The following is a 26955-nucleotide window of genomic DNA, read 5'->3' on the forward strand; positions in this document are numbered from 1 at the left end:
CTGATATGATGTGATGTTAACTGCAATGTTTAACCATCAACATACATTACAGTGCAACTGCACCAAGGCTGATATGATGTGATGATAGCTGTAATGTTTAACAAGCAACAGCATACATTACAGTATAACTGCACCAAGACTGATGTGAGGTGATGTTAGCCTCTCTTTAACTGATAATAGTGATATGATGTTATGTTAGCCACAGTGTTTAACAAGCAACAGCATACATTACAGCATACAACAGCACCAAGACTGACATGATGTGATGTTAGCGATGTTTAACACACATTGGCGTGTTAAACATCGGTGTGTGTCTGCCCCTTCATGACAAACAGTGATCAATAAAAGGGAGATGGAAGAATGCGAGCTCCTCCCATCTAGCATCCCTGTTTGTACACCTGTTGAAAGGATGTGCCAGTCAAAGAAAACAGTAAAAGTATCAAGAATAACACTTCTTCTTGGAGACACCTACATCTGTTGACACAATCATATCAAATTTCTTGAGAATAACCAAAACTGAAACAAGGCTGAAGGTGAGAAACAAAAATTTATGACCTGAAGGTGAAAATAAAACTGCCACATCACATACCACATGGCTACTACAAACAACTTGAGAAGTAAAACTCCAGTGAAGAACAACAAAGGCTGTATACAAGCAGACTTACTAAAGTTAGGGTGTCGTTTTATTACAAGATTCTACACAAATGAGTGAGGATCGTACAAGCAGACTTACTAAAGTTAGGGGGTCTTATTACGAGATTCTAAACAAATGAATGAGGATCGTACAAGCAGACTTACTAAAGTTAGGGGGTCTTAATACAAGATTCTACACAAATGAGTGAGGATCAGACATGGCCTGCACATCTTGCTTCTAGCCATGATGTATTTACTTCCAATCCAGCCAGGGATTAATCTGTGCCTGGTCAGTTTTCAGTGTGAAGGGCCATATTTAGCCAAAACTCATCATACTCAAAAATAGTGTTCTTCAAACAATGGTTACGTCAACCATGGTTTAGTCTACGAAAACAGTTGAATATTTTTACATAGAAACATAATAGTTTGGAATTGATTTTTTGTGGTAACTTTACCAGTAGGTGGTTCGAAAACAACTTTAAAAAAATCTCTTCAAAATCTCCTATTTGTTTTGATGCATGCAATACTTGGTTATGAAACGTTTTGTTATCTCGATACCTGGTACCATCTAAACCGAATATTTCTGTCTCTATAAAGTTTCATTTAAAAGCCAGTGAACATAAGATATAAATATAAAATAGACAAATCATTACAAAATAAATATAAAACATGACATAAAACTTTACGTGTATAAAAACATTCGGTCTAGGCACCAACCAACTAGCAGTCCATCATTAGCTAGCAGTCCATCATTAATTGAACAATAACATCAGTCAATTGACACACCTGCAGTCCGATTCTTGGTTCTACGTTAAAAACAATTCTCTTGAATAGGGCATATTTTACAAATTAGTGAGATAACAAATTACTGTTCAAAATGAAGATTAGCCCTGTGTGTGAATATATTTTTCTTACATACACGTTGGTGAGAACACTATGCATTATTTTTGATAACACATAGCTGTTTACACATGTACGTGTGTTAACAATTTCAAGACATACGACTGGTTGCTACTAGATGATAATCAGGTCACCAAATGCAGAAAAATGAAAACCTACACAATGGAAATCAATTACACTGTAACGTATATATTTAACCTGACAATCATGGGTCTGTGACGCGTAAATTAGCTACAAGTGCAATGGCTGTAAATAACTTTTAGTTGAAAAAGATGTTAAAATTTGGTTAAAACCTGATTTTTGAGGATATGTAAGAAATAGAATAATACATTTGTGTCCGTTAGATACCATTTAGTTCACAACTCATTGTTTAAAAATGTATCAAACTCACTTTCGCTTGTTAGATACATTTTAAAACAACTCACTGGGAGATAAATGGTATCTAACGGCTACTCATGTATTATTCTCTATGTAACACATTCCAGATGCATTATTCTACATATGTCTATTAATTAAAAATAAAAACACCAACCTTTGACAGTAGTGTTCTGCTTCTTCAAAGGATGTAGCATTAGTAATCAATTTGTAACACTTCCTACCATGTTTTCTCCACCCTGCAATTAAAACAGATTAATAAAACAGATGTTCTTCAAAAATGACATTTGAACCCATTTTACAGACTGTCTTTTAAAATTTCTTTAGAGAATCCATAACAGAAGGAAGGAAATGTTTTATTTAATGACGCACTCAACACATTGTATTTACTTACGGTTATATGGCATCAGACATATGGTTAAGGACCACACAGATATTGAGAGAGGAAACCTGCTGTCACCACTTCATGGGCTAGTCTTTTCGATTAGCAGCAAGGGATCTTTTATATACACCATTCCACAGACAGGGTAGTACATACCATGGCCTTTTATATACCAGTCGTAGTGCACTGGCTGGAATGAGAAATAGCCCAATGGGCCCACTGACAGGGATCAATCCCACATCGACTGCGCATCGAGCGAGCGCTGTACCATTGGGCTACGTCTCGCCCCCCAAATCGATAACAGAGTCAGTTTTAATTTTAAACTCTTCATTAGTAATACAGAAAACCTGCAAAGTGACTTTTCAATACTGAATTTATAAAAGTTGCGGCAAGTAGACTGGAACGATAAAAACCTTTTCAATCAACACAGAGATAAATTAGAACAACATGTGAGTTAAATATACCTCCAGTAACATATTACGGTAGGTACAGTCTAATGATGAATTATGAATTATTAACAAAAGTAAAGTTTGTTTTATTTAACGACGCCGCTAGAGCACACTGATTTTTTATCTTATCATCGGCTATTGGACGTCAAACATATGGTCATTCTGACACTGTTTTTAGAGGAAACCCGCTGTCGCCACATAGACTACTCTTTTTACGACAGGCAGCAAGGGATCTTTTATTTGCACTTCCCACAGGCAGGATAGCACAAACCATGGCCTTTGTTGAACCAGTTATGGATCACTGGTCGGTGCAAGTGGTTTACACCTACCCATTGAGCCTTGCGGAACACTCACTCAGGGTTTGGAGTCGGTATCTCGATTAAAAATCCCATGCCTCGACTGGGATCCGAACCCAGTACCTACCAGCCTGTAGACCGATGGCCTGCCACGACGCCACCGAGGCTGGTGAATTATTAACAAAGAGAATGTAGCAGAAAAATAAACATATATTTATTCACAAATGAAAAAGGAGTGCATATGTGATTTATAATAATGTCGTATACCATCCACTATGTGAAGTAGGACACAACATACTGATACCATGGTTTAATAAAACAGTTGTGCAGAAATGACAGCTAACTGCAAGAGTTTCTACAACCTCTAGAACAGTTTCTAACAACTACCAGTATCTCGAGTGTGTAACCATTAGAACAGGTGGTGGATTAATGTATTCATAAGAACAGGTGGTGGATTAATGTATTCATAAGAACAGGTGGTGGATTAATGTATTCATAAGAACAGGTGGTGGATTAATGTATTCATAAGCAATACTTCTTGGTAATGAAACCTATTTAAAATAACCCCGAAATATAAATCACTATATTATCAAAAAATACATTTAGTCCTTTGACATTTGACCAGTTATGATACCGGGTAAATTTTGTTCGACAGTTTTTGATGGGAAAAAAAAGAACTGACTTGTATGAAATTATTGTAGGCTGTTCATTAAAATGCTATTTAACTTGTCATTTTAAAAATTGAAAACGCTATACTGAATAAACTTGTTCAATCCCTGAGAGTGAAGAATAATTACAGATATTTTTGCTGTCTTAACATGAACTGTAAATATATATTTTTTTGATCAAGTTAAGCAATTGTGAATAATTAATATGCGACACATTTTATGTGCAGATTTAGATCAAGGATGTGCATTCATTTCAGAGAAATAGCTTAACATTTGTACCAGTGCTTTATTTTTCAACACAGCCTCTAGATCTGTTTTGGTTCACAGTCTCATTTCAGAGAATCCTGGATTAAAAACAGATTGTGTTGAAAGTGGATGGAAAATAACAAAAATGTGCCATTTATATTTTTCAACTTTGCTGTTCTTTGCAGGAAAGAGTAAGAAAACTGTGTAAGAAAACTGTGTGAGAAAGCCACGTAAATGTCAATATCTACAGATGTATGGAAGAATAGAGTTGCGATCACTGACCTCTCCCCACCAGACAGAGCCACTGGGGAGCAAGCCACGCAACACAGAGCTGTAAACACGTATGTTAAGGCTGGCATCTGCTGCCGGTCCACACCCAAATATAAGTACTTAACAAATGCCAGCATACCTGAGAATCAATCCTTGAAAACATTCTTCTACAGTCAAACCAACCTTAATAGAATAGAAGATGCCTACATTTGAATGGTAGATCCAGTGCAATGCTTCCATTAAATGTCCAAACCTTGAAAGGATGTGCATGGGCATGTAAAAATTGTTTTGTGTTTTGAGCTTCCATTAGTGTGATGGCTCAAAGTAACCCTCTGCTCTGACATAGCATAGCCTCTGAGAAATGAAAATTAGCTTAACCCTTTATAAGAATGTAAGAATAAATTCAAGTAACCCATTTTCTTTCTGCTTAACTTATTACATCCATGTAAATGACATCCTAAATGCAATGTGCTAACGGAAAATGAGTTATTCAAAATTAGATTTGAATAAGCATTGCATGAGCAAAACAATAATTTTAGCAATTTTCAAAGGCCAGTAGCAAGCCTACATGTATTAATATTTTTAATTTTAATTTTCAGTAAAATGTATATACAGTATTAATACCTGGTATACAAAGAAACTGATATATGGTATTGCTTTCACAAGCAACTACAGTAATTACATTTGTCTTATTTACCAATATTGATCCCTTCAATATTTGACTGTAATTTGTATCTGTACTGTTTTCTGGTAAAGTGCATGCCTGATGTGATCTAGGATCGATCCCCGTCGGTGGACCCATTGGACTATTTCTCGTTCCAGCCATTGCACCGCGACTTGTATATCAAAGTCCATGATATGTGCTATCCTGTCTGTGGGATGGTGCATATAAAACATCCCTTACTACTAATGGAAAAATGTAGCGGGTTTCCTCTCTATGACTTTGTCAAAATGACCATATGTTTGACATCCAATAGCCAATGATTAATAAATCAATGTGCTCTAGTGGTGTTGGTAAACAAAACAAACTTTAACTGTTTTCATAAATATATGATTGATTCAAACTGCACACAACCGGCTCAAATTGTTGGCATAAGGCTTTCACCGTTATTACACTTTCAACAGAAATTGAACCTTTGAAAGCATAAGTTACTGATACAGTCAAATCTGTATTTTATTACAACTCAGAGCAAAATTAAGTGTGTGTATATATAGATGTGGTTGCATGAGCAACTTTTACTATTGTTCTGTTTAAAATTTAAAAAAAAACCCAACTGTTTATTGTAATGTGTCTTGAATAGATTACTATCTCTTAGTATAATTTACAGATACTTCAATTGTGTGAAGTGCAGCCAAGAGAAATCCCCATGTTTTTTTTACAACATGTACACTTATGATTACCTTCCTAGAATAATCGGTACATAATTTATATACAATGGGTGTGTGCCTCTCACGTCTGCTCTGTGACAAACGCCTTTGTTTGCAAGGTCTGACTGACAGCTTAATAACACCTGTCATGGATACCGGTGACATTGACAAATCATCTACAAAGTTTGTGTCGTCCACAGTTAGTGCAACAAATGAATTAACCTTAGTCATAATATATATGGGCAAAACCCAAGAGATTTGTACATATTCAACAAAGAATTTTTTTTTTTTAATCGGACATTTTCAAAACTACTACGTTTATTCAGATGAGTAGATATTGAAGATCCTTGGTTAAGGGCTTATCCAAAATACCAGATACCAGATTAAAAAATCTTGGGATATATGACAATTAGAAATAAAATAGAATACCCCGGTATGTTAATTAGCCTAAGTATGGATTGGTAAGGTGTAACAACATGTTAGCAGGAACATGATACATTTATCACATATTCATCAGCTAATTTGTTAATGTTAAATAAAGAATATTATTATTGGAATTTGTTGGTCTAATTTTCTTTTTCATTCGCTACCATTTCATATCATGTTTATGTCCCTCGTTAAATAATTTTCATTGTCACTCCCTAAAGCTTGTGACAGTTGAAAATTATTTAACTTGGAACATAAACATGATATGAAAAAAAAGCTTGTTTAATATCCTATAAATATGCACCTTTTAGGAGGAGGATCATATTTAAACATAAGGCAATAGTTTAATATACCATATATCTTCGCCTTTAAGTCAACCCTGCCTATAAGTCAACTCCCTAATTTCAAGCCCTGGAAACATTTTTTTTAAATTATTGACCCATTTATAAGTCAACCCATACAAAAATAGCCCAAAATAGGATGTAAAATATTGCCTGCTGTTATTTTTTTAAAGTAGCAGGCCAAAAGAAACATTTCCTGCTAAGAATAAAAATATATCCTGCTACAAGTAAGACTGAAGGTTTGGGACAGGTTACGGGAAATTAGAACCTCAGTCTGAGATAGATTTTAGTGCATTATGGTATTAAAATATAACAGAATTACGAGATAAATAATGGATGAGATACGGTAATATATCTCTCTCTTGAAAAATTACCTGCAATTTGTTTTAGTTGGTCTAAAAAAATTGACTACTTTTATATTTATAGGTTATACATCCGACAAGGTGAGATACTTCTGCAGTGGAGGTTATAACTCAGGGTCGTATAGCATTGTTGTTGTGCTAGTACGGTAAGTTGAATAAGACTATTATTTATTTATTTAATTATAAACAACAGGATGAAACTCTTTGCATTACAAAGTAACAATAATTTAATTAACCTTTATACAGTGTGAGGAGTCGGTGAAGACACTTCTTACAATTTGGACGAGGCATGATTTTGAGACAGGTACAAATGTGTCCCGACATGGAATCTGGGGTGAGATATAGCAGATATAAGTTGGTTAATGCCTGGGTAATCCATCAAACAACTGCTACCTGTCTACCGGTATATGCAGGTCTGACAAATGACAGAAGTCTCCAGTAGGATGCAGGTTGTGATGGAGTCACTGCTTATATAATCTCGCAAGTGACAATATCTATATACAGTATAAACAAATTGTGCTGTCAATGGATCATCAACTGCCTAAGCACTTCACAAATCTCAGTTATCATTTTTAACACCGAATGTTCAGCTAAGATAGACTGTATTTCGTTGCTATCTCATTTTTAACACCGAATGTTCAGCTAAGATAGACTGTATTTCGTTGCTATCTCATTTTTAACACCGAATGTTCAGCTAAGATAGACTGTATTTCGTTGCTATCTCATTTTTAACACCGAATGTTCAGCTAAGATAGACTGTATTTCATTGCTATCTCATTTGTGAAGGGACAGAATCAAACAGCTTGAGATAATGTTGGCTCAAGGATGCATAATACCTGTTATTTTTACATTTATTTGTGATAATGTACTATACATTACAGATCTCACACATAATTTGCATAAATAACTTCGGATATGTGCTTGCATGCTGTGTACAACAGAGGAAAGGAAATGTTTTATTTAACGATGCACTCAACACATTTTATTTACGGTTATATGGCATCAGACATATGGTTAAGGACCACACAGATATTGAGAGGAAACCCGCTGTCGCCACTTCATAGGCTACTCTTTTCGATTAGCAGCAAGGGATCTGTTATGTGCACCATCCCACAGACAGGATAGCACATACCATGGCCTTTGATATACCAGTCGTGGTGCACTGGCTGGAACGAGAAATAGACCAATGGGCCCACCGACGGGGATTGATCCCAGTGATACAACAGAGATGCATTTAGTATGCTTAGATTCTTGTATTATGACATCATAACAAATCTTATAAAATTGGTAAACCAACAAAATCTGGCAATTTGACAGTCAGCAGCTAGTTAGGGTCATCAGAAACAGATGAAATGCACAAAGACGGCTAACTTATTAGCATAATGTTATAGTGTTTGCCTCGACTAAACACTCACAAATCCACTGGTCCTCTAAACATTCTAAAAATAAAGTGTCTACTTGTAAATTAAATCATATGGTGGTAACGTTTTAGTTGAAGGTATAATATTTACATTTCAAAACAAAAGTTAATTTAAAAAAAAAACTTTTTGTAGGAAGCTGCCATTATGCAAATTTGAAAAGACACCTTTAAATATTTAAAACTATACTCGAGATTGCGTCTTTAACTAAGTCCTTTGTGTATCACCGCAATAAGTCAGTGGATCACTTCACCTCCCACTTGTAGCTCATAATCATAATATACACTTACAGCAGTGTATAGCTTTTTATGCAGATGTGCTACACAGGCCCTCAACACACAGATAACAAAGTGATGAATTACTTTATTACACTTGTTTATTGATGTCAGGCCCGCTCTAAAGAGACTACACCCTTTTTTCTAACAGTCTCTAAAGCAGTGTATGTTGTAAGCATTGTACTTGACACTGTTATAGCTAACACAGAGCTCTCCATTTTCTCACTGAAGGCACACCCAGAAATGTATCAACTTTCATTTACTGCCAGTAATTTTTATTAGCTTGTAATTTATACTCTGCTGACATGACTAAAAAGAAATCTTGGATAATGTTTTGCTTTTATGTGAATTAAAATGCAGAAAATGTCAACAATGCATGGATCGAAGCCAGTTAACAACTGACACGTACGCTGATAAATAAGCTTCATAAATTATTACTCAACAGAATGTAGAATGTAAATGTTTAATGACCTCAGCACAATTTTAAACTATGGTGATTTAATATTAGGTGATTGTAAGATAATAAATGCAACACACTGATCTAGTAAGGGTTAAAAATGAAAAATATTTCAATTGTGAATCAAACTAGTACATGTACATGCCAAAAATGTGGAGTGGAGTGGAGTAGTGATTAACGTGCACATTCAGAGCAAGCTGTTGTAGCACATGCCTATCTTGGGCACAGGCCTCAGCTGATTTCTCTGTCCAAGACAGGAAAGGTGAGGGTGGAGGGTGGAGAAGGGACCGCCTGCACTGGCAGGTGCAAGGGAGCACCAGCAGCCCGACATTGATTGGTAGCAGGCGGGGGAGGACCAAAAATGTACTAGCTAACCAGATTTTCTACTATCGGTAATCCATTAACCTACAGTACAACATAATATTGGTGTAATATAAACTTCAGATGCTCATTAAAACTAAATATGTGCTTTTGATATTGATACCATTAATTTAAAATGAGTGAAACAAAGAGTAATAAAATATAAAGAAACAAAATAATAAAAATAAATGCTTTGTTTAGTCACAAAAAGGAGGTTGCCTATCAAACTAGCAGAATATATAGTCTGTCTCTCTGTCTCTCTCTCTCTCTCTCTCTCCGTCTTCTTTATCTCATTTTGTCTGTATGTCTCTCCCTCCCTTCCTCTTTTCTCTTTCCAAAACATCAAAATAACTATACTCTAGACACCAAATAGCTGTAATCTGAAATGTGCAGAGGTGTCATTAAAAAAATATTTTAAAAGTCTTTCACATCGATTTTTCCCACACAGTACAACATATACCATATCTTTCTTACGGACTTTCCCACAGACAGTACAGCACATACCATGACCTTTAATATACCACTGGTGAAGTTGTAAGGAGAAAAAACTGAAATGGGTCTTTATGCTGTCAGCACACCTCACCACACCTTGTTACTGTAAATTAAAGTGGACGTGATCAACTACCTGGTACACTGGAAGTGTATTATATAGGACAGTGGCTAAGATCTATTTAATAGTTATTTTCAGAAATTGGGCAGACACAAGTGAGTAATAACTTAATAGATCAAATCTTATCCTGTTGTCATATCAATCATTGTACAGAACTAGGCAAGGGTCAGCTCACACAGTTGTGACAATCGTATTTCAAATGATAGGTTTAAACTGAATAAATAATACATGAGTCAATGAATGAATGAATGAATGAATGAATGAATGAATGAATGAATGTTCAACAACACCTCAGCATAAAAATACACATTGGCTTTTGGGTGTCAAACAAAGGTAAGAATATGAATATGATATTATATATAAATAAATATTATATATAATTATGTAAAAAACCCACAGTACTATATGTTTAAAAACTTTATATGCAAATCAAATACTACTACTACTACCATATTTACTTTAATTTCTCCTTTTTTCAAAGTTAAAAGTTTATTTTGTTTACTGACAACACTAGAACATATTGATTTATTAATCATTGGCTATTGGATGTCAAACATTTGGTAATATTGACATACAGTCTTGAGTAGCAAGGGGTCTTTTATATGCACAAGCCAACAGACAGATAGCACATACCACAGCCTTTGTTACACCAGTTGTAGTGTACTGGCTGGAATGAGAAATAGCCCAATGGGCCCACCGACAGGGATCGATCTCAAATCGACCGTGCATCAAGCGAGCACTTTACCACTGGGCTACGCCTCGTCCTCCCTTTTTCAAATGCTGTGCTATTGTTTAAAGTAGAACCTATTTTTTTTTTTACTATTATACTAAAGCATATTGGGGGGGGGGGGGGGGGGGGGGGGGGGGAGAGATTTCATTGTGTTATGGCATTCTGAATTTACCACAAGGTAGAATTGAGGCCTAGGGGCCCAATTCATGAAACTCACAACTTTGCAATCACGTAATACAATACAAAATGACTTGCAAGGCCGATGTAACGTTGCTTTAGTTTATACTACAAAAATACTTGCAAGGCTGATTTGTGTATTAAGCCCCTGGCTAGAGACTTTCGAAATTATCATAGTGCTAAGACATCGTAAAACTGTCATAGGCAATGATGTCACTACATCAAACGCCATATCCTACGACGGTTTCACAATACTGTATCATTAAGATAACCGTGAAAATCTGGAACTTGGTTTGTTTTAATTTTAATACAAATCATTTAAATATAAGTAACTTTTTTCTGTTGTTTCTACATGTAAAAGTATTACTGGTATGTAAGCTCTTTGTATTAACTTGAAAAATATAAACCATCCAATCCTTCTACAAAATGTTTTTTGTGAATAAATTCAGTTTAGTTTGATGTAAAAAGAAAAGTAAACGTGTTTTGGAAATAATAAAAAAAAAAAAAACTATTTTTGTGTGCAATTTAGAAAACAATCAGCTCAGAAAAAAACAACTAAAGGCTGACTAAAATATCACTAAAATTTTCATTTAAAAAACGATGATTTTAAGTACATGTACATAAACCATTAACAGGAATATGCTTTTAATCTCCAATCAATTGATAATTTATTGTAAATAATGTTAATCAGTATACATAAACCGAACCCCCCCCCCCCCCCCCCAAAAAAAACCCATAAAAATCCTTCATTCACATTAAAATTGATATTAAAAAAAAAAAAACCTTACTTTTTATCTACTACATGTTGGATTTTCAATATACATGTATCAACAAACATAGGCCTACTATTAAAGAAAAAAGGGACCTGTATGAAGGATTGACCTATTTATCATCACTTAAACATTCTGATACACAATAGATCTCAATGGGGAAAAAATGCAAAACATGATTCTGACAATACACACACACTGCAGATGGATTGAGTAAAATTCACTGTATTACAACAGTTACAGGTAGGTCGCTGTCTGGTGAAACATGACACAGGTATACATACAGGTTTACCACCTACTGTGAGCTGCATTTGGCGTGCTTGAGGGCGGGACCTAGCTCAATGGTACAGGGCTATTTGTCGTTCCAGCCAGTGCTCCACAACTGGTGTACTAAAGGCTGTGGTATGTACTCTCCTGTCTGTGGGATGGTGCATATAAAAGATCCCTTGCTGCTAATTGAAAAAGAGTAGCCCATGAAGTGGCGACAGTGGGTTTCCTCTCTCAACATCTGTGTGGTCCTTAACCATATGTCCAATGCCATGTATAACCCTAAATAAAATGTGTTGTGTGAGTTGTTAAATAAAACATTTCCTTCCTTCCTTGTTATGTTAATACAGGGACTCTGGTTACACATAATTTATAATTTTTCTGACATACAAAACTACTGTGTAATATATGTCAATGTCATCTGCTTCTTGTACAGGTGAGGCAGGATCTAACTCAAGTCGATTGAGGGCTCGCCTGAGGTGCTTGTGTCACAGGATCGAACCATCTTGGTGGATCCATTCAACTGATTGGGTTTTTTCTCGTTCCAACCAGTGCACCACAACATGTCAAAGGCCGTGGTATGTGCTATCCTGTCTTTGGGGAAGTGCATACAAAAGATACCTTGCTGCATTAGGAAAAATGTAGCAGGTTTCCTCTAGTTACTACACGTTTTACATTACCGATGTGCTCTAGTGGTGTCATTAAACAAAACAAACCTTTATACCCAATTCCTTTGGTCATCCTCTAAAGAATCTCCAATAAATGTCTTTTATCTACTAGTAGATTCCAGTATTTGTTATGGGTATATAATTGAACATATAATGCTTACTTTTCAAAGCAAAAGTTAATAAATAATTTTGGTGGGAAGCTGCCATTATGAAACACTGAGAATATACCTTTAATGGTTTTGAAAAGGAAGGAAGGAAATGTTTTATTTAACGATGCACTCAATACATTTTAATTATGGTTATATGGTGTTGGACATATGGTTAAGGACCACACAGATATTGAGAGAGGAAACCCGCTGTCGCCACTTCATGGGCTACTCTTTTCGATTAGCAGCAAGGGATCTTTTATATGCACCATCCCACAGACAGGATAACATATACCATGGCCTTTAATATACCACTTATGGTGCACTGACTGGAGCGAGAAATAGCCCAATGGGCCCACTGACGGGGATCGATCCCAAACCAACCACGCATCAAGCGAATGCTTTACCACTGGGCTACGTCCCGCCCCGGTTTTGAAAAGAAGCCAGCGTAATGACCTTCCTACACAGCTATGCACTACCCGACTCAAGGCCTTCCTACACAGCTATGCACTACACGACTCAAGGCCTTCGTAACACAGCTATGCACTACCCGACTCAAGGCCTTCGTACACAGCTATGCACTACCCGACTCAAGGCCTTCCTACACAGCTATGCACTACCCGACTCAAGGCCTATCTACACAGCTATGCACTACCCGACTCAAGGCATATCTACACAGCTATGCACTACCCGACTCAAGGCATATCTACACAGCTATGCACTACCCGACTCAAGGCATATCTACCCAACAGTGGGAACACACTGTATGAAAGGTTTGTTTTGTCTGACAACACCCACTAGGGCACATTGATTAATTAATCATACACTATTGGATGTCAAACATTTGGTAATTATATATGCACATTCCCACAGACAGAAAAGCACATACCATGGCCTATGACCAGTTGTGGTGTACTGGTTAGAATGAGAATGATATATTATGTTTCATTTTTTAATTTATTTTTATGCCTATATATATATATATATATATATATATATATATATATATATATACAAATAAGGTACACACACATATTAGCTATCTAGAACAGGGGTTGTTGGGTGTGGGTAATTTTTGGAATTCTTCTATCAGAGAACTGTTCAAGCACACATGTCATGGACACAACATATGACTTTGCTAGAGTTCTGTTCAAGACAGGTACCAGAGGTTAATGGTTAAAATCCTTTTTCAGGTGTTAGCGAGAAAAAGGTTAGTGTCGGAGCCTTATACAGTACTTTTATTTTCCTGTTGTATAGTTTATCAATTGTAGTGACGCACTGTTCTTTAGTAATAAAAATAACAAATACATGTACCTACAAAAGACTGGGTAATGTAAATACAAGAAGGTACCGGGTACTTCAAAGGTCAACATGCCAGTAATTAACTACAAACACAGAGATTTCTGTATTTTATGTAACTGCACTAAATAAAGATTGTACACTGTTGTTGAAAATGATGAGACACTTACCTTCAGGACAGTGGTGCCATGGAATAGTGCTGTGTTGTAAGTCAATCTCAAATTCATACTTCGGTGACTGTGAAAAGACAAGAAAAAAGAGAATTTAACATACACAATTATGTCTCAAATGCAGGGTCAGGACGCAGCCCAGTGGTAAAGCACCCACCTGATGCGCGGTCAGTGTGGGATCGATCCCCGTCAGTGGATCCAATGGGTTATTTCTCGTTCCAGCCAGTGCATCACGACTGGTATATCAAAGGCTGTGGTATGTGCTATCCTGTCTGTGGGATGGTGCATATAAAAGATCCCTTGCTACTAACGGAAACCACTAGAGCACATTGATTTATTAATCATTAGCTATTGAATGTTAAACATTTGGTAATTTTGATATATAGTCTTAGAAAGGAAACCCGCTACATTTTTCAGTTAGTAGCAACAGATCTTTTATATGTACCATCCGAAAGACAGGATAGCACATACCATGGTACAGTCATGTGCAAAAATTGTGTAAAATTGAGTTAAGGAAATTATTTCGTTTACTGCCGTACTTACAATCATAATAATAAGGAAACAAAAGAACAAAATTGGATTATTGCATGAAACTTTATGTAATTTAATGATGGTGTTTACCAAAATAAAACTGCAGTGATAGTAATGACTTCAAGGAATACTGATTTAACTAACCAGTTTTACTGTGACATTTTGCATTGACCTTGTTGCTCTGTTGCCCATACACTAATATTATGTCATTATTGTTATCTTTTATTACAACATGCTACCCAATATCTACACTGCATAGGCGAACAGGCTCCCATTTTTGTAGGCGGGCAGGCTGATTTTTGCCTGAATTAAACGAAAATACCTAAATCTGAATAACGTTTATTCATATTAGCATTACTACCAAACAACTATATAGGGTTGCACACAAATTACTACACATTTGTACATGCATTACAACTATAATTGTGGGTAGAATGATACAAAAGGTTTTCAGGCTGGCTTATTTTGCCAAATATCTCCATTGTTTTTGTTTGTCCAAATTAAAAGATTTGCTCCAACAGTTGCCCCCACCCCCTATGTAAACCATATTTAACCTTTTGGTTTGACAGATATGAATGCTGGACTAAATTATTTTATAAATTATAGCTGACACCGTCACACACAGTAGTGTATCTAGTGTGGGGTGTGTGGTAATGACTGCTTTGTTCCCCCCAATCACACCCATTTGTTTCTCACCATCTTTTGTATATGTATTTGGCTGTCACCCTCACACATCCCCAAACATAAAATCGTAGCTTTACCACTAAATTGGTAAATGATAAAAATCAATTTTGGTGCACCCGATTGCCTGCCACAGTTTATGCTCTACCAATGTATTTATGCCACTACCATCAACTCATAGATTAAAAATACATGTATTCCATTAAGCTGCTTAATAAGGGCAACTTATACATGGTAAATTGTCATTCCTTGCTGTAACTGACGGCTGTAATTAGGCCTATAGATATTAGAATATTCAGCAACTTTTATTGCTAAAATTGGCCTCAGAAGATAGATCTTTCTCAGTCCAGGGCCTATTCTATTTTATTATCCATATGGTTCATCATAACCAAGTTAATGAAAACCATATTAAGCATACATGTAATAACAAGTGTAATGATGTAATTTTGGAAAGAGACATCATAACACGACGTTGCTTCCAGTCCTAGCTCACTCTGCATGTGGAATATGACATCATTTTGTTTTCTCCTTCTAGTTGTGGTTAAAACATTTTAAGACGGTCCTTGTTATTCATAAAAAAATAACAATAATAATATGGATAATAAAGAAAGTATTACACTTTTGCGTGAGTTGTACTGATTTTATGAAACATGTGTCAGAATTCACGTATCAACCCCGTTCTCGCTCGGAAAATACAAAAAACCTGAAACTTGTTTCATAAAATAAGTATGACACACAAGCTCATATAATAATCTCTATATATATCAAGTAACCTTTTCATATACTATTTATGACATGTATTAGTTTACACAGTGTGTGATACAAGTCATCAATCAGTGCAACACGGAGATCAGCGACAATGAAGCTTAATCAAGATAGTGCATTTCGTACACACTGTCTGACCTCTCTTGCCAACCACCCTTTTCAATCTGGTGGATCTAAGCACACATTTAATAGGAAGAATTCATAAAGGGAATGTCACATTTTAATAATTTTAAAACAGGAATAGCATATCGGTTTTAATGCATATAGTATGTTTCAACTGTCGATTTAAGTCATATCCACTATCAAATTATATTCACTATTGTGACTTTAAAAACAAAGAAAATCATTGCAATTTTCTCTATCATTTCTATACTCTATTTGTTTACATGAAAATACATGAATGAATGATTGAATGAATAAATGAATGTTTAATGTTTAATGTTACACACCAGGGTTGAAAATTAGCAGTCGCCCGGTCGCCCACGGCAACCTTTATTGGCTAAAGGCAACTAAGAATTTTACAAAGGTAGTCCATTGGGCGACCATCGATTTCAGTCTGGTGAGTATGGTACTACCAGTTAAAAAAGAAATGCACTGAAACTGAATTGAATGACCAATGTGACAAAACACACGTCTATGCTGGCTCGAACTACAATTCTGGCAGGAGACGATATTACAGAACATGTTCTATATTTTGACAGCACCAGACTGACCAGACTCAGTCTCAGCTTCTAGGATTTTGGCCTGGGGCTGTAAACAAATATAGCTCAAAATGTATTGCAGTCATTTGAATTGTTTTTTCAAAGTCGTGGGCTTATTGGAATGGGCTGGATATGCCATAATTATCTAGTAGACCAACTTTTTGACATTATTAAATGTTATGGTGCAAATTAATCCTATTTAATTAGCTTACTAGTATTTTATAATGGGACAAAATCAAAATTTATCTTGTAGTTTTAACTCAAACTAACAATGAAATTTTCCATTAGTAGAGGGATTATTCCAAAAGTCAATTAATTGGCATGTAAATATAAAATTCATATAAAAACATATTAATCCAATACCATCTGAAATAACTTTTTGGGGGAAGTTCAGTGTAAATAATAAAACAAATATCTATAAAACTGCATAGGTTAAATCTTTTCTGATACATGTTTTAAGGCAATTGATGGAACATCCAAGGTAATCTGAATGACAAAACCATAATACAGGATCAGGGCTGTATCTCTGCACAATGCAGAGTTAAATGGGTATTTGGCAAAATAGTTGATGTTTGATTTCATCAATCTTGGTAATTTGTAAAGAAACATTTTTATTTATAATGGATTTCTTTTTTTCAATTTTTATTTGGGCTGATATGGGTTTAAAAATATGTTTTTTAATATGAATTTTAACTTTATTCATTATGAAGTTACATGACAGTTCATCACTTTCCTTTTGACGCAAAAAAACTATATACATGGTTATTATTCAACAATATTTTTTTATAGTTTTGATTTTCGCTGTACAGTTAAATTGGAGGGCTAGTTGAATTTGAGAAGGGCCAGTAAGAATTTTTTTCAATTGGCCCTGCTGGCGACCATAGTTTTCATGTTAATATTCAACCCTCACACACACACACACACACACACGCACACACGCACGCGTGCACACATAACCCGCTTACAAAAAGTAATGAAGTTACTAATGCAGTGATGCATGTAGTAATGACAATGGCACAGCCACACTTACTACACTTACAACAAGTGTGCGATTTTGAGGAGAGTCCAGGAGCTCGAGGCTTGCAAAAATCATATAGGACTCTCTAGCTTGGCTAGCATACGAGCCTGCAGAGCTCATAAAAATCATATAGGACTCTCTAGCTTGGCTAGCATACGAGCCTGCAGGGCTCATAAAAATCATATAGGACTCTCTAGCTTGGCTAGCATACGAGCCCGCAGGGCTCATAAAAATCATATAGGACTCTCTAGCTTGGCTAGCATACGAGCCCGCAGGGCTCATAAAAATTATTTGTACAAATTACATTGATTCTTCGAAATGACAGTCAACATATATCTCAAAATCCTGGGAAACTAGTCTTGAACAGCGATCTTTTCCAGTTTCATGCAAAACATTTAGTGCATCTTCTATTTTACTGGAAATGTGTGGTAGGGCTCGCTGGGTTGGTGGCGGGCTCTCAAGATTTGCAAACAGGGAATACTTATAATACCTAAATGTTTTAAACCAAAATCGCACACTGTACAATTTTTTTTTTTTTTTTTTTTTATTAAAGTTGCATATGACTTATGTGTTATGTCTTGTTAACCAGTCTGAAGTAGAAGATAAGAATCTGAATACAAAACTGGTCTCCAGTGCTTTTATGCAACTCTACATATCCATGACCAGTTCATCAAGATTAACGGACTGCAAGTGGCAGGGCAAACACATGTCAGGTGCCTGCACTTGCAGTCAAAGTTAATATTGATGAACTAATCCATGACATAACATCTTTAAATAGAAATGATTGTTTTTCAATATTCAAAGATGAATGAATGTCAAAGTTAACCCACGGATCAGACACTGATACCATAAATCTAATAACTTATATTGTGAGGTCACGGTCCAACACAATTAAGGTTGTACATGTTTTCAAACCATCTTTTCCACAACTTATATAATTATTTAAAGATAATTGGTCACTTACAATAGTTGTAAGGTATAAAACTAAAACGTTGTATTGTCTTTCACATTTAGTCATGTAAAATGAATGTTCGTGTTTATAATCACCTACAAATTTTCGTCACTCATCTGGGAGAAATCAGACGAAATGACATACTATTTCGATTACAAACTTGTAAATATAAGGGCTAACGTGATTGGTCAACATAACTGAGCTAAACATCCTTCACTGGTACTACTTTTTCATTCATAACACTGTACCTATTGTAACGTACCAATACTGTTAACATAAAATAATTATACGAGACAGGATGAATTATTAAAAATATACGCCTAAATTATAGCAATTTAGTCCATATTTCATTAAAAAAATAATATCAAAACCGTTTTATCATAATTAATAAAACGTTTATTAGTATTCATAGCAGCAGAGAGCTCTATCGATCAACCAACCATCTAACTCGTCTCGTGTACACATCCGCTGAAAGTTCAAGCATGTCTGTCCTGGACACATTCTTCAAGCACGCTTGGGGCATGTAGAGCTACTCGCAGATTTCTAAAACGTATCATTGTGAAATAGAAACGTGGAAAAGTTGCGTTCCGCGATAGTAAACAAAAACAATGCTCGCGGACTATTTGACTGGTTCCCGATGTGTACGTTCGGTTTAGCGCGAATGTTGTAAGGTAATTTATAATCTCAAACAACCACTCATTTTGTATCATCTTTGTATGTCACTTCAAGACACACAATGTAAAATAACAGTAGACCAGTATATAGTTTAAAAGTTTGTTTGTTTTGTTTAATGATACCACTAGAGCACATTGAATTTTAACTATCGACTATTAGATGTCAAACATTTGGTAATTTTGACATATAGTCTTAGAGAGGTAAACCACTACATTTTTTTTCCATTAGTAGCAAGGGATCTTTTATATACACCATCCTACAGACAGGATAGCATATACCACGGCCTTCAATATACCAGTCGTGGTGCACTGGCTGGGACGAAGTAAATAGTTAACCCTGTGATCAGCTGAAATGCTCTGAACTCTTGCGCATCCTTTTGATTCAGTAAACAGGGGCGTAGCGTGATCTGGACCTGAGGGGGGGGGGGGGGGGGGGGGGTCGAATATGAACCAAGTGGACCCTTTTTCTATTTTGTTTTGCACCACCAGAAATTCGATATGTATAAACCTGTATGTTTTAGTTCTGAAAGCGGACCATTTGCTTCAGGAGGAGGAGGGGGGGGGGGGGGGGGGGGGGTCGTCCGAAGACTACATGTCAGAATTTAATACCATATGTTTCAAAAACTTTCACTTCTACACGCCTAAACAGATAATTTATAGTCCGTCCCACCTTCTACAAAAATGTTTTTCATAAATAATTTCAGTTCGGTTTGACGCAAGAAGAAAAGTAAGTGTTTTGACAATAACAAAAAAATAAAAAATAATAATAATAAGAATAATAATTTAAAAAACAATAATAATAATAAAAAAATATATATAAATATTTTGTTTGCAATTTAGAAAACAATCGGTTCAGAAATAAATACCTTGTAGAAAATCCCATTTCCATAGTATGAAAAAGGCGTTCCCTGTGGGAAGGGCGATGATAAAGCATCCCCTCACTCCGTTTTTCGCACAATAATTGTCTAACAAAATATTCTTACTCACGTTTAGTATGAAAAATGAGGGAACAATAATATTAATGTTATCTATAACAGACAAAAACACAATTAATGATGGCGATGTTCAATATTTTAATTGCGCTAATAACATACTTTTAACCATACTGGATCTGAGCCATAATAACTATGATAGTATGAATCTTGAAAGTTCTTCGTTCAGGTATAATTGACCATTTCTGACTAAAGACGTTCTTTGTAATTTCATAAAAACGTTTCCATTCCAAACATCATTCCCCCAGTAAGTCGGATACAATTAAGAAGTAACTGCAAGGGGGGTAGTTGCCCCCCCTCCCCCCGAAAAAATTCGCAGAGCAATATAGAAACTTAAAGAAAAGGAGTTTTAGACTATTAACTACTCAGTTGCCCCCCCCCCCCCCCGCCCCCCCGCAAGCAAAAAATCCTAGCTACGGCCGTGATAATGCTTTACACTTAAAATATAATTTATTAAGATAGTGTTAAAAAACAGGAAAAGCAGACGTGTGTTTATTTTGATAGCGGGAAGAAAGGGAAGTCTTCCTAGTACTGTAAATTCAGGGTAGCACCTTTAATAATTTTGTCAATGTATATTTACAACGCTTGAGCAACCACGTTTAAGAATTCTGAACGACAAAACCGTAATACATGATCCTGTTTTTTTGTTGTTGTTTAACGAAACCACTAGAGTACATTGATTTATTAATCATTGGCTATTGTATGTCAAACATTTAGTAATTTTGACATAGTCTTAGAGAGGAAACCCGCTACATTTGTTCATTAGTAGCAACAGATATTTTATATGCACCATCTCACAGACAGAATAGAACATATCACGGCTTTTGATAAACCAGTCGTGGTGCATTGGCTGTAACGAGAAATAGCCCAATGGGTCCACCGACGCATCAGGCGAGCACTGTACTACTAAGCTACGTCCCGCCCCTACTCATGAATGGTGCCATCGGTAGGGTAGAATATGCTCACATATCGCGAACACCTTATATTATCACTGTCATGACGGTGATTCGTGAGTCATTTTAGCAGCAAAGGTTCTTTTATATGCATCATCCCACAGACAGGATAGCACATACCACGGCCTTTGTTACACCAGTTGTGGAGCACTGGCTGAAACGAGAATTAGCCCAATGGGTCCACCAACGAGGATCGATCCTAGACCGACCGCGCACCAAGCGAACGCTTTACCACTGGGTTACGTTACTGGGTTATCTTGTAGGAGTAATCATTATTTTAAAAGCTCTAGATAGAACATATAATTATAGTTTCAAAAACGTCTTTGAAGCATGATCAGTTCCAACATAAAGATAAGTTTTTGCACATACTATTACTGGCAGGCAACATAACATCTAAAACAACCAATTATAAAGGTGGTGCGTACACGACTCGCGTCAAATCATGCACGATGTATCAAGGAAGGAAATGGTTTATTTAACGACGCACTCAACACATTTTATTTACGGTTTTATGGCGTCAGACATATGGTCACGGTCCACACAAATGTGTGAGAGGAAACCCGCTGTCGCCGCTTCATGGGCTACTCTTTTCGACTAGCAGTAAGGGATCTTTTATATGCTCCATTCCACAGACAGGATAACACATACCACGACCTTTGCCACACCAGTTGTGGAGCACTGGTTGGATAGAGAAATAGTCCAATGGGACCACCGACGGGGATCGATCCTAGACCGATCGCTCATCAGGCGACCGCTTTACCACTGGGCTACGTCCCGCCCCGCATGACGTATCAATGCTGTAAATACTTGCGTGGTGTCCATTTGAAACGTACACCTAGTATTGGTTGGGGTATATTGGTCTGCAACATTTACAGGTGAGAAAGTAATGTTATATATGTAAAATCAACAATGTATTGCTATTTAGTACTAATTTGAAAGACAATAAATTAATAAGTTTTCCCATTTTCATTAACTGACACCAACTCGCATTAACACATTTTCTACATTTAATCAAGTGACCGTGACCTTTGAATTCGTGGCATAAAAAGCAATCACATGTCTTTTCTTTGCATGCGGGACCTAATAATGAACGCTCGTGACTGAAAGACATGGGGACGAAACGGCGAATATACACGACAATTTATTTCCAAAACTCGCACATTTGAAAAATCGTTTCAGAAAAAAAAAAAAAAATGAATGATTGTTTTTCATTCATTTATTTTGAAAAATAATAGTCTTATTATGGAGTTTTTGTTCAAGAGTCTGACTAAAAACCAACACTGGGCCATTTCATACCAGATTCTTCTATTTGTCTTGTCCGGAGTGATTTAGTCATTAAATTCTAGGGCCCAGTGCTGTATATATACACACACACACAGCTTTTGATCCATACTGTCTTCAGACATGTTATTTGCAATAAACAGTGTTCCGGAGGAGTCAAAAGGAAGATCGACCCTCCATTTATATGAAATAGCTGCAATTTTATCGAGACACAGTTTTAAAATTATGTTAAACCATGTTTCAACTGAACCCATGTTACTTAACTTCTATAAAAAAAATTTGTTTCAGGAGGGTCAACACCCACATTTAAAACAAAACAAAACAAAACAAAACAAAAAAACACACACAAACCACCCCCCAGTTTCGGTCTGTATGGACATGGTATCTAAATTAACTACATGTCTGTCGTACATTTCCCTTTTAAATAATTTTAAAACTAAACCAATGATTTAACCTTGTGTAATTTAGTCATTATTCCTAGGCCAAGTATACAGCTATTTATATCATACAACATTTTAAAATTATTTGCAATAAACAGTGCGTGCTTGACGGGACAAACAGGAGCAGGCTCGTGTGCAGAGGGTAATTTTGGAGGTCGAAACCCCTCCCTGCTCCAAGCGAATTTTCTTTTTCTCAATGTGTTGTCTGGGGGAGGACGACCCGACCCCTTTTAAACCTTGCTCGCCATAGTCTAAACCTCCCCCTGCACATTTTTCTCCACATGCACCTGTGTAGATCCTTATATGAAATTGCCCTTAATATAAGCCATAACACAACTTAAAATACGTTCCCCACCTCTATCCTCGATAGGAAGCTCTGTAATTTGGACTTTTAGTCCAGGACAACCTGCTTGGACCTTTTTTTGGATTTAAGAACATAAAATGATATACTTTTACATCTGGACCGTTAGTCCAGGACAACGTGCTTGGATCTTTTTTCGATTTAAGAACATAAAATCATACACTTTTACATCGTTACCGGCCGTAATAAAGATTACTGCTTGTAAATTATGCTCTATCTTCAACTGGCTGTGTTTTCTTGTCGTATCGGTAAGAGTGTTATATCTTTTGACTTGTACAAGAGATCATCGGTTTTGTCTAATCTCCCACTGACAGGGGACCGATATGGAGGTGGTGTGGTGCTCTGCAGGTCAATAGCTTCTGATGCCAGGAACACGCTATTAGTAGATAGCATTTCTCAGAACTCACTTCCCTCACAAACGACTCTTCATATATATTGGCATCAACGTTTTCAAGTTTTCAATTCCATAACGTGCGCGAACGTGCGTTTATGCGTACATACGTACGTGCATTTATGCAGTACGTGTGTGCATGTGTATGTGTACATTCGTGTGTGTGCATAAGAGTACGAGACAGGGGGCGGGGGGGGGGGGAGGGGGATTGCCCCCTAGTGTTGGAGCAAATCCTCATAATCGGGCAAAAATGATAGAGATATATTCGGGCAAAATGTGCTAAACTGAGATCAGTTTACCCTGTATTTCCATCATTCTACCCGCAAAATTAGATGTAATCCATGTAAAAATGTGTAGTAATTCGTTTGTAACCCTATATAGCTGTTATGTAGTAAAGCTAATAGGAAAAAAAACGTTGTTATCCAGATTCGGGCAGTTTTGTTTAATTCTGGCAAAAACAAGCCTGTCTCCCCCCCCCCCCCCCTACAAAAATGGGAGCGCGTACGCCTATGTGTGTGTGTGTGTGTGTGTGTGTGTGCGTGTGTGCGTGCGTGTGTGCGTGAATGCATTGTGTATACTAATAGTTCCAAGAACGTTAAAGACGCCTCTAGAGCACATTGATTTATTAATCAATCATCGGCTATTGGATGTCAAACATTTGGTAAATATGACTCGTAGTCATCAGAGGAAACCCGCTACCGGTACTGTTTTCCATCAATCTAATTAAAATTAGCTCCACTATTACATGTGGATCTAACACCAGCCAGTTGGAGCTCATGTCCACCAATCAAAACCTTACTTGCAGAATCCTGCCAGTGATTTAAAAATAATTTGAAAACATTCCGAATTATCCTGAGGGTATACGACATGTTTCGTGTTAATTACGAATGCCTTAAAACATGTTTTATTTTATAAAATAAATAATTTGTAATGGAAAACTGAAAACTGATTTAGTTGGGGTTTTTTTTATAAATAAATAAATAATTTTTAATGTAAAATTGAAGACTGATAACCCACCCCGTACGTATTGGTATGGTTCGCTGTACTGCGGCCACTAAAATAGACTCGCCCGATATTTTTAGAATTTGTATGCTCCCAAATAACGTTATAAAAGGCGAAGTGTGATTGGTCAATATTTAAATTATTATTTCCAGACGAAATGTTACCTGGACATTGGGGACTACGCAGTGTTGTTAGCAATCCGATTAAAATTAGTTCTACTGGTCTAAATAAGGCATTCGTAATTCACATGAAACATATCGTATATCCTCAGGATAATTCAGAATGTTTTCAAATTATTTTTAAATCACTGGCAGGATTCTGCAAGTAAGGTTTTGATTGGTGGACATGAGCTCCAACTGGCTGGTGTTAGATCCACATGTAATAGTGGAGCTAATTTTAATTAGATTGGTTTTCCATTAGCAGTAAGAGATCTTTTATATGCACTTCCCACAGACAGGAAAGCACAAACCACGGCCTTTGACCAGTTGTGATTCCCTGGTTGGAACGAGAAAAACCAATCAGTTGAATGGATCCACCGAGGTGATTCGATCCTGCGACGCAAGCACCTCAGGCGAGCACTCAACCGACTAAGCTAAATCCCGCACAAGAGAAATTCCAAGAAATCCCTCGGTGGATCCATTCAGCTGATTAGATTTTTCCCGTTGCAACCAGTGCACCACAACTGGACAAAGGCCGTGGTATGTGCTTTCCTGTCTGTGGTAAAAGTGCATATAAAAGATCCCTTGCTGTATTAGAAATTTTTTAGCGGGTTTCCTCTGATGACTACGAGTCAGATTTGCCAAAATGTTTGACATCTAATAACCGATGATTAATTAATCAATGTGCTTCAGTGGTGTTGTTAAACAAAATAAGCTTCTTCCCTTTTTGAAAATTTGTCTAATTGAACCTGCTTTCTATTCCAATTTTGCTTAAATTATCTTGTGGAGAACTACACCATTGTAGAAATAAGTTCTACATTTTTTAAAACATTTTATTCAGCACTCGCCTGATGCGCAGTCGGTCCAAGATCGATGCCCGTCGGTGCGCCCATTGGGTTATTTCTCATGATAGACAGTCTTCAAAAACTGGTTTTACAAAGGCCGTGGAATGTGCTATCCTGCCTGTAGGATGATGCATATAAAGATCCCTTTCCACTATTCAAAAAGAGTGGCCCATACAGTGGTGGCAGCGGGTTTCCTCTCTAATTATATGTGTGGTTCTTAACCATAAGTCCGACCCATATAACCGTAGTTAAAATGTGCTGAGTGTGTCGTTAAAGAAGACATTTCTGTTTTTCTTTCCAACTTCCCAGAAATAAATTACCTAAGCTCTTATATTCTCGGAACCGAACATACGGGTACTTCGACCCCTGGCCGCCAATGTTTGTCACGTGACGCGGTGAAGCTTTTTCTTAGTTACCTATGGTTTGATAATGAAATGAGGCAACTTTAGTCGATCATTTACAGCAGTTAACGGCCAATATGCCTACAAAATGTTTTGCAGTTGGCTGCATAGATCATAATATGATGTTTATTTTTTTTATTGTTCTATAAATTTCGAAAAAATGAAACCAGACGCCACTTCTGGGTAGATGCACTAAAACGTGACAAACCTGATGGAACGCCATGGCTTCCCACACAGAATATGACTGTGTTGAATTTAATGTTGTTGCTTGTCGACACTAACCGACGTTAATAGCAACCAAAATGGTTAAAGCATGTGCAATGATAAAATTTCCACATTATACTATAAATAAAATACACAATTCCATCGACATCTATGAAAAAAACCCGAAACGGATGCATCCAGTTATTGAATAGAGTATACTCGTTTTATCATCAAATTTGTGTGGTCTTCATTTTTCATTTAATCTAATTTTATAGTAACTTGGACATTCTCTATACTTGTATTTATTTTGCAATACTTCGGCTACTACATCTTATTTATTTATTTTTAATTTTGCCCCTCCTTCACTCCAGATATTGTTCCTACGGACGTGTAATAGCCCAAATGTATAATGTATTAAACAAAAAAGGTATACTTGTATCTCTGAAGCTAAAATGATGGATTGTGTTTAGTATTTACTTGGTTCAGAGGGAAAATGTATGTGTGCCTTTGTGTCAGAATATATATATATATATATATATATA

At 36.4% G+C, this 26955-nt stretch overlaps 1 protein-coding gene across 1 annotated transcript in view; it reads right to left on the reverse strand.

Annotated features, from left to right (window-relative positions):
• The window catches only part of LOC121379643, a 145878-nt gene that overhangs the window by 99252 nt on the left and 19671 nt on the right, over nucleotides 1-26955 (reverse strand). Inside the window, exons 2-3 of the mRNA XM_041508290.1 lie at nucleotides 14064-14130; nucleotides 2066-2147 (exon numbers count right to left, since the gene is read on the reverse strand). Of these exons, the coding sequence (XP_041364224.1) occupies nucleotides 2066-2147; nucleotides 14064-14130 (149 nt within the window). The remainder of the gene's footprint in view (nucleotides 1-2065; nucleotides 2148-14063; nucleotides 14131-26955) is intronic.

This window comes from Gigantopelta aegis, chromosome 8, assembly GCF_016097555.1.
Source record: "Gigantopelta aegis isolate Gae_Host chromosome 8, Gae_host_genome, whole genome shotgun sequence".
Classification (NCBI taxonomy): domain Eukaryota; kingdom Metazoa; phylum Mollusca; class Gastropoda; order Neomphalida; family Peltospiridae; genus Gigantopelta; species Gigantopelta aegis.